The 9,010-nt window shown below is 54.9% G+C and overlaps 1 protein-coding gene across 1 annotated transcript; it reads right to left on the reverse strand.

The window, feature by feature from the left end:
* Positions 1–129: 129 nt before the first annotated feature.
* Positions 130–5,914, reverse strand: CSUI_000880 (zinc finger (ccch type) motif-containing protein). The gene is made up of 2 exons (XM_068061087.1): positions 4,266–5,914; positions 130–4,035 (listed from the first exon to the last, which is right to left on the reverse strand). The coding sequence occupies exons 1-2, from the start codon at positions 4,899–4,901 to the stop codon at positions 2,431–2,433; spliced, it is 2,241 nt and encodes a 746-aa protein (XP_067926941.1). The 5' UTR covers positions 4,902–5,914; the 3' UTR covers positions 130–2,430.
* Between the last annotated feature and the right edge of the window lie 3,096 nt (positions 5,915–9,010).

Here is a 9,010-nt window from a genome sequence, read left to right on the forward strand (position 1 = left end):
ATTGTTGCCACAGTCGGAGAACAACACCAGCTCACTGGCACCACGGAAAAATGAGTAGAGTGCCTATTTCACTGAACGAAGGAAATGTTGACAGTAGCTGGGTGTGTCGAGAACTTGCGCCCCTGTCCCCCCCCACTACGACCGCACGTACTCTATACAACGAACGGGGAGGTCGTCCGCCCTCAGGCGACATGAGCCGCCCTTCTGTTTTGAATTCGATCTTGAGCACTGTGCAGTGCCGGAGGGCTCGCCTGCCCTAGGAATTCGCCCGCTTTCATATGAAACACTCAAGAACACCGACCTCATAGCAGTCCTACACGGGACACCTCCAGTCCCAGTGAAGTGAGAGGTTTTCTCAAGCGCAGTCGATCTAAGGGTTTCGGACTAGTAACAAACGACACTGCAAAGGCACCACCCAGGTTTTCGAATTAAGCCGTCGCCAGATTCTCGAAACCATAGGACTCAGGCAGAATAGGGGACGAACTGTACTCTTTGGACACTTCTCGACCCCTCTGATTTACACCGGACTACCGAAGATCTTTGCCCAGAAGGCGAATTCTGGGAACAACGGCATCTGTCTCGCCCTTGTCCGTGGGTCGCGCACGCCCTGCACCGTCTTTCCCCTACCCGGCGGATACACAAGAGGGACATTTCGCCCTCGTAGCACGTTGGCAATGAAAGAACGGAACGGGCCAGCCGGCTCTCCACCACCGGCGAGGACAACAGGTACTGCGCCCAAACGGGTAGCCAACGACTCCTGCCGAGAATTCAGGAACATTCGCCTGTTCGCATCTTTTCTTTCTGTTGACTGCTTGTCCGTGTACCAATTGCTTTAGAGGAAGGCCCGGAAGAAGAAACCCATTGTCTCGAACCCTACTCCTACCGACTTGTGAACTAAGGAACCGACCAGGTGGTGCGCACGCCAGGCTGAAGCCGATCAAAAGATCCTCCCACGTTCCCAAGACCAAACACAACGACATACCTCCAAATCGAAAAACACGTAGAGACACTGAGTCGGCAGGTAACCGCATCGCACTGCCCCAGAAACAACCATCACCTAAAAGAATACTTCGTGACGGTTGGGATACGAGCACCTTCGCCCAGATGCAGCAACATTGCCCACCCCAATTTCGACTGCTGTTTTGCGAGCTAGAGGGGCGCATGCATGGAAAAAAAAGGACTTCTTGACACGCATAATGCGCTCAGACACGCGCGACGAATCAATCCAGCAATTTCAGTATAAAAGCGAATGCAGTCAGGTCAAGCTGCCGGGCAGCCGAGAGAGGACACACCACGCCTACGGGTACTAAAAAGTACATGGAGGAGCATCGCCGTACACAGCACAGGAAACGTCATGGCGTCCACAACTTTGGGATGCCCACACACAGCAAACGCGGATGACTGTAGCAATGGAATAATGCTAGGCAGTACTGTACTGAAGTGGAAATCTGGGGCTGCACGCATTCGCCACTCACGCGACCAGAGTGTACAGAAAAAAGAAGACCGCGAACTGTGGCCTTCCTTGGTGGCCGAAACAACAGCCTCCGAGACATGAGACAGGGCTCCGATGACGTCCTTTCTGTCATGAAAGCGCAAACAAAAACCACACCACCACTTTCCGAGGACACTGCTGCAGGACCGTGATTTGTAGCTGGGACGCATAGCAGATCGTCTCGCTGTCCAGACAGCCGTCTGCTGCTATGTCACCCAATTTCATCACCGAACAAAAAAAAAAAAAGCGGGATAAGTCGAGACCATGTTTATGTGATGATGTAGTAGTAGTTAAGCATCCACTTGGGGCCCACACTGTGCAAGAGTCTGATTGACCGTCACGATAAACACGGGCCCGCCTGCACCGTTTAAAGCGCTGCGAGCCCCTGCCGCAACCTGCAGGCGTAGTGGAGCTCTCCCCCATATTACAAGAAAAAACCCTCGACTCTTGCTTTGCCCGTACAATTAACCCCCCAGCAGAGCTGAGCGCCAAACTACCAGTTCGGCGTCCCGGTCAAGAAAAGAACATTAGAAAGGGGAAGAACAGCGACGTGTCCACCGGAAAAAATAGTGCACCGTGGTGCTACATACGAGGTGTGAGACGTACCAACCTACTCGGGCCTCACCTAGGATACATGCGTGTAACGATACACGGATGAAATCAAATGTTCTCCAGGCCGCGTGCCAGTCAATAATGCTGCGCGTAAATCTTTGAACTTTCAGATGCAACCAGCATGACTGCCCGCCGACATTGGGGTTCACAGCTGCGAACCCCTGTCCACTTGCCTTGAGGTGGCAGCAATAGAGCAGTAAGCACAGCCAAGAGAACCTTCGTACACAATACACCCCTTCCTTCTATTTGGCTCGCCTTGCGTTTTGAACCAACACTCCGAGTGCTGTTCGGCCACTCAGTACTCACTGACTACATTTCCACTCCACCTACTGGTCCCCTCGGGTGCTACGCCTTCCACCATCAACCAACCCCAGGCTCTGCAGGAGCGTGACTGCTTCCTGCAGACTCACGCCCCCTTCTCTCTCATGCATGTGGGCACTACGACCGCCCTCTTGCTTGTCAGTCGCCCGTGCTGCGCTTTCATCGGACTGGATACTTGGGCAGAAGAGAGGAGCTGATGCTTTCATTTCCTGGCAAAAGCCGTCCCCGGCGTCCCCCCTCAAAGCCTGGCAAAGTGACATGAAACTGTCATTCGAGACACCGTCAACTGAGGATGCAACGGCAAACGAGTTTACGTCATTAGTCTCCAAATACCTCTCCATCTCCTCGGCTGCCAGCAGATACGGGAGACTCATTCGCTTCTTACCCCCAAAATCTCCCTCGCCTCTTACGCCTACTTCCGCCCTGCTGCCCCTGACCATTTCCCCTGCCTCGGGGGGGGTGAGTGCTACCGGCAGAGGAGACAACGACCCTTGTCTTGTTTCATCATCCAGCAGCGTCGAGACCTTCAGTAACGACCCTAAGCGATCTGCGCTCTCTTCCAAACTAGCACACGTGGATGACGAGTCTGGTGTGCCACTACCGGCAGTGCGGCCAGTGGATACACGATTGTTCAGATAATGACCGAGACCTACACTGCCCAAGCCGGACAAGGCTGGGGACAGGGAAACTGGTGACGCGCTACCACCCTCCCTGAGACCGGCTCTTTTCCCCAAAGCATACAAAGCCGCATGCTCATGTGCGTACTCATCCTCCTGGCACACGTCACGCGGTCCCAAGTTACAGCATGGAACAGGCATGGCCGCGACCTGCATGGTCGCTTTCCCACCGCGACCCGCTTCATGAATCGCCGAACTGGCTCTCACCGTGCCTGACGGAAGCACGGTCCCACACGCAGATGTCGCCGTATTGCTGCTAGCGGACGAAAGACCCGCCATTTTTGAGAGGGGTGCATTCAGTCTGGGTTTAGCAGAGCTGGCAAGAGCGGACGCTACTGCCTGCGTTTGCTGCGAGTTTAGCAGCGGCAGGCCTTCCGCGAGATGCTGAGCAACAACGGACAGGACCAGTTCCGGAGCATGAGGGGCCAAACCTATAAGCAGCTTGAAAAAGTCTTCCCCCTGAGATGACACACTCCCCGCCTCCGCTGCTGCCACGGGCAGACCGCCACTCCCGGATGGTGTCATCCCACGGAAATAATCAGTGGAGATGGGCACTTCCTTGTACATGGTAGGCTCTTCCTGGTCTTCATCTGAAGACAGCGTACCCGGATGAGGCATACTGCTCCTACCCGAGGGTAACGATTTTGAAGCGTTGCTGACCATTGGCTTCCGCTGATTGAGGGACGAGTTCGCGCCCCGACGGCCCTTGCGGCGAGACGGCGTGTCTCCGCCCTTGGGCGACTGACCTACTGCTTGAAGAAGTGCTTGGAGCCGCTGTTGCCCTCCTTTCGATTGATCTGCTGCCCCTTTTAAGGCACGGAGAGCTCCTGCTTCCGCCTCGCTACGGAAATCGCGAGACCCGTTGGCATGCGCGAGCAGCCGATAGAAACGCAATTCCTCCTCCCCGTGTGCATGATTGCAACCTTCACCAGCCTAGAGAAGCACAACAGCGGCAGAACAGCAAGCGAGTTTGTGCAACACCTTGCACGCCCTTCACCACAGTTGTTCAGGCCAATCTAGTACACCACAGAATCATGAGACGACACAGGGTGCAGTAAGTACTTGGTCAGGTTTCTGGCCGTCTGCACGAGCGCCTGTCTTACGTGTGAGGTATTCACGTGCGGGAAAACAGGGCGCAGAATCAGAAGACACGTTGATCTCACCTTGCACTTTCCGCGGTTCCATTTCAGGCACATGTTTGTTTTGAACATGTTGGCAGTGTGTCGAATCTCGGCCTTAGAGTGAGCAAAACGGCACTGCTCCCCGTTAGCTCGTGGACAAGGAGCTCCACTCGTCAAAACACTGGGACACAATCGCGTACGATCGAGGACAGGAGGGGGTCTCAATTCTTCTTCAGAATGCGCGAAGGTGCACGAGTCACCTAAGGGGCAGCTCCGGTTGCGTTGTCGAGGGCACATGCGGGTCTTGTGGAACACGCTCCGACGATTTGCTAAGATAATGCCCTTCAAGGGCACCTCGTCGGTAAGCGACGCTGCCTTCGCCGTGGCCAGCAAGCTTGCGATGTTAGAAGCCGTATCCTTGTTACACGGCGGACTGGCAGTTCCGGTAGCCCCTCCCTCGGGGAAGCAAGACGGCTCGGCCGGTCGAGCCTGTCCCTTCCCACCACGCTTCCGATGCTTCTTCTCCGCCACGCTACTGTTGCTATGCCCACATTCATCTAAGATATTTGGGCGGATACGGACAGGAGGCGAGAGAAAAGGCATGGCAGGGTTTTTCTTGCTGGCGAGCGGAACTCCCAGGGACGGAGACGCGCGCATCGTATATCCCCGTTGAGACATCTTCGGACACGGCCCGACGCAGTCCAGGACTCAACTTACACACGCTACTAAAGTTATAGCCAATCGGGTTCGATAGCGAATATGGAGACTTCCACGCCCAGATGAAAGATTCGACCTGAATGACTAGTCCGGGTTGTTTGTAGACCGACGACTGAGGGAACCACTAGACAATAACGGAAAACGCGCTATCCAAAAGATAAAAAAAAAACGTCCTTGCAGACTATACACTGAAATCGGTGCAGCACAGCACATCGCTGACAAAGGAGCGTACGAGGGTCGGCCGTTTTCGAACCGCCTTCAGCTTTGTCCCCCTGTGTCAGAAGCGGGGTGCAGTCGCCTCAGAATATAGGCACGGGAGCTGGTTTCAATCTACAGTTCGCATATAAGAGGTCATGAAAATAAAGCCTCGGAGCAAAGTGTAGTTCCTAAGGTTCTGCTTGCCGTGGGCAGTGGGAGACCTATACGCATCAGAATGGGTCACACCTGGGAGGCTTAAGCAGGCAATGAATCCAAAAGAGAAAAAAGACCAGCAACCTTCAAACTGCACTGACCCGGATTCATGCAATCTGCCAAAACCTTTAGTGATGGAAGATGCCGTGGCCGCCGCAGCAACGAAAGAGAGAGGGGGCCGCACTAACGACGGGCGAAGACAGATACTCGCAGGTCCAGTGGAACGCCTACCCTATACCACTGCTTCCCTACCTCACCTCCTTCATCACGCTGAAGGTGGAAGAAAAAACGTAATTTTCCCTACTAGGATTCTCCTACTCCGTAGGTTTTGTGTTCAGTGTACGACTGGTCACTCTTCGGCGAGCTACGCAAGGCACCGTTACCTGGCCCGGCACGCAGAATGTTTAAGGGGGCCTTCCGTGGCGTTCGGCCGTCAACTCTGTTCCGCTTAAAGAAAAGCACCACCCAAATCGCCTGTCACAGACAAGAACTCGGGGAAAAAATAACGAGCCAAAGCTGTGTCATGATGAGCGACCCTACAGGCCTACGGTACAACTGCGGGGAAAAGTCTGCTGCGGGACGGCGGAAGCACCACAGCTCCCCTGTGCACCTGTCCGCTGCCGGAGAACCCGGTCGCCTCGGACTGCGCCGCGCCGCCGGATGACGCATCCTCGGCCGAACGATCCCCGCAGCCCGCTTCCCCGCGTCCGGAGTCCCCGGAGAGCAAGGAGGGAAGGGAGTTCAGTCTCCTCACCAGCTGTTAACGACCCTTGGCGACACAGCTCGACTACGGTAATCAGCTGCCCCACAAACTGACACGCCTCTTGGCAAGCTCGGACGGGTTAAGGAGTGAGTGCAAAGTGGCAACATACCTGCGCAGTGACGTCGTATTGTTCGATCCCCAATCTAGAGAGCCTCACTGGTCTTAGCCTGTCGCGAGCGCGCACGCCTCATGAGGCGGCTGCAGGACCACGTCGCCGACGCTTCCATACTTTACTGTTAGTTCTCCGGCGCTGCGACTCGCGAAGCAGCCCTGACAACTATCATACGGACAATACTGTGCAGCGCCGTTCACCTTTCTGGTCTTTCGTGATGTGTGTCATAATCCGCAGCTCCCCCCTCTTTAATAGAGAAATATCTTGTACATCACCCGATCTTCCTCGCCGCTTCAGCATTTTCTGGTAGATCGAGGAGCGTACCTATAGAGGACGCCGCACCTACCTTAAGTGGTGTATAGCTGGCTCCCTAACGGAGGCACAATACGCATCACAGTTACCAACGGAGAGGCATAGGAGCCGGCTCAGCGGCTGTCGTTCGCAGCACGGCTCTCAGCACACCGCTCAGCCCACACAGCGGCGGCAAAGAGTCGCGTCACTGGCGTCACCCTACACCCGCTTCTAAACTGAAGGAGTCCAGACTGCACTGTAATGTGGACTAGGATCCGCTTAACCATTCCCTGAGGGCAGGTCTGTACTCCTTGTAGCCTTCGTAGTAATGAGTCTTGTCAGCTCCTTTTGACTGTGACTTCCCAAATCCCTCTTATCTCCTCGGGCCTTCACATCCTCCCACAGATAGGTTGCTGATCCTTAAATATTGTTGGCTCTACACATGTAGACAAAACGTCGAGCCTCTGGATGTGTTCTTTCATGAGGTAACTCAGCTTGCCCGCAGCACTTATATTTGAACAGTCAGCCACTGCATTGTTTAACAGACGTATATAATCTTTCACAGACCCGTGTCGATTCACTTTCTTCAGTTTCTCTTTTCGCTTCTCACCCCTTAAAAGCCTCCCGTGCCTTGCTACGCTGACGTCACGTCCCGAGGGCCGAGATGCACTCTCTAACAGCCAAGAGAGTGGAAGCTACCAGCCCAAGAGATTGCGAGTCTTCGGCGGCCGCTGTCGGGCTCGGAAAAGCAAGCAAAGTGCACGGAGCGCCTGAACACGAGCCGTACGGTCGCGGAAGCAATATCAGGCCCTCCCGATCTAGTCTTTGGGAGCCGCGAGCCCCTGCACTTTTACTGGGGACAACCTCATGAAAGTACCATGAAAATACGGCAGTGGACTAGATATTCGTGGACTAATATGAAACTTCTCCAAGGTTTTCTGATAGTATCCGAAAAGCGATCAAGGCCGAAAAGCTGCCAAAGAGAAAGACCCCGGATTACTGACAGGAACTATTCCTCCCAAGTGTGGTTATCGGGTGCGAACGGGCAAGAGCGTACTGTCCCATACTGCCGGTTGTCGGGCGCCACGTATACAGGCCGGTAGCGAGCACGGTGAACAGGGTGGCAAGCTTGTCCCCCCCCTTGTACACGCAAAACTGACAAACTTCTACACCCCACCGCAAGTGCGTGGCAGACCCCAGTTTTTCCCCACCACACCTGAACCGTGCGGATAGTGGTGGAGACGCAGCAGCCTTCCTGTTTAGTCCATATATGTTGTCCTTAGAGGAAGAGGCGGCGCTGAATATCCAGCTGAACAGGACGGCTCCCGCAGCCAGCGCAGGCCTCCACGCCCTTTACATTCAGTCCTTCTAATTGGGGGCACAAGGAATCGGAGCTATTCGGTGCCTTTGAGCGTGTCGCTGCACAGTACTGCCGCACTTCAAGGAGCCGCCTGCATCAGCTGAGGCATGTAGTGTATGAGCGGCGCCAGAGCTTGGAACCACGCGTCGCGTCTTTCCGTGAACCGCCGGACGCGAACCAGTTACACACACCAGGCGGCTGAACCCTCAGGACAGGTAATACCAGGGAAAGTCTTCCACTGTCTAACAGATAACAACGTCTCCAGTAGTCGGGAGTCCTGTCGAAACTGCGGAACTCGGGCCGGACCAGTTCTCGAACGGAAGGGAGGTCCACTCTGCCGGGTCCCGCCGAGGTTCGTGTGTCCGAGAAAAAAAGGCTCTGACTTCCTGGTCTGCTTTTGTGTGTGCAATGCCTAGTTTGCAAAGCTAGTGCGGTGGGCCATCGTTGGTTCTCCGCAACCCTCTCTGCGGACTGCGAACCTCCTCTAAATTCAACAACAACGTCGCCACACAGTTGTACACAGGAAAGCTGCAGCAACTGGAACATCCTTGAAATGCAAAGCACGGGCCGAGTGCTGAGGTTCCATCGTGCGCGAGCATAAAATAAGAGCAGGCAGAATTAACATCGTCAACGAGGTCAAGCTCATAGCGTCTCCCCCCAATGCGACGAGGTGTCGAACTCATACCACCTTGCAGACGACACACCGTCCGTGTGCACCCCCGTTATTCTGTGCTGCATCAGCCGCTTAGCAACCACTCTCACCTATACCGTACTTGCCCATGGTCTAGGCGCGCTCCAACTGCTTCTGGCGAGCACTGTGGCACAGCTGGTACCAGGCCTGTACACAAAAAGAGAGAGAACGCCCACACATGCGAAACCGGTGAGAGTGGTTGCTGATGTTGCTGATATAGAAGAGAATAGGGGGGGGTAAACTGCAAGGCAAATTCCAGCTATTTCCCGAAATTCAACGCGTCTCCCAGAGATCCCTGGCTACGTTCGGTCAGTCCCCTACCGACGCCCTAGAGGCCACGACATCGGCCTCGACTTGGGCTCACGAGGGATGGTTGCCTGATGCTCGTCGGCATCTGGTGTGCGGCATGGTGGCAGACCCACTGATGAACGAGGTCAGTTCG

The sequence above is a fragment of the Cystoisospora suis genome (assembly GCF_002600585.1).
Source record: "Cystoisospora suis strain Wien I chromosome Unknown contig_344, whole genome shotgun sequence".
Lineage (NCBI taxonomy): Eukaryota > Apicomplexa > Conoidasida > Eucoccidiorida > Sarcocystidae > Cystoisospora > Cystoisospora suis.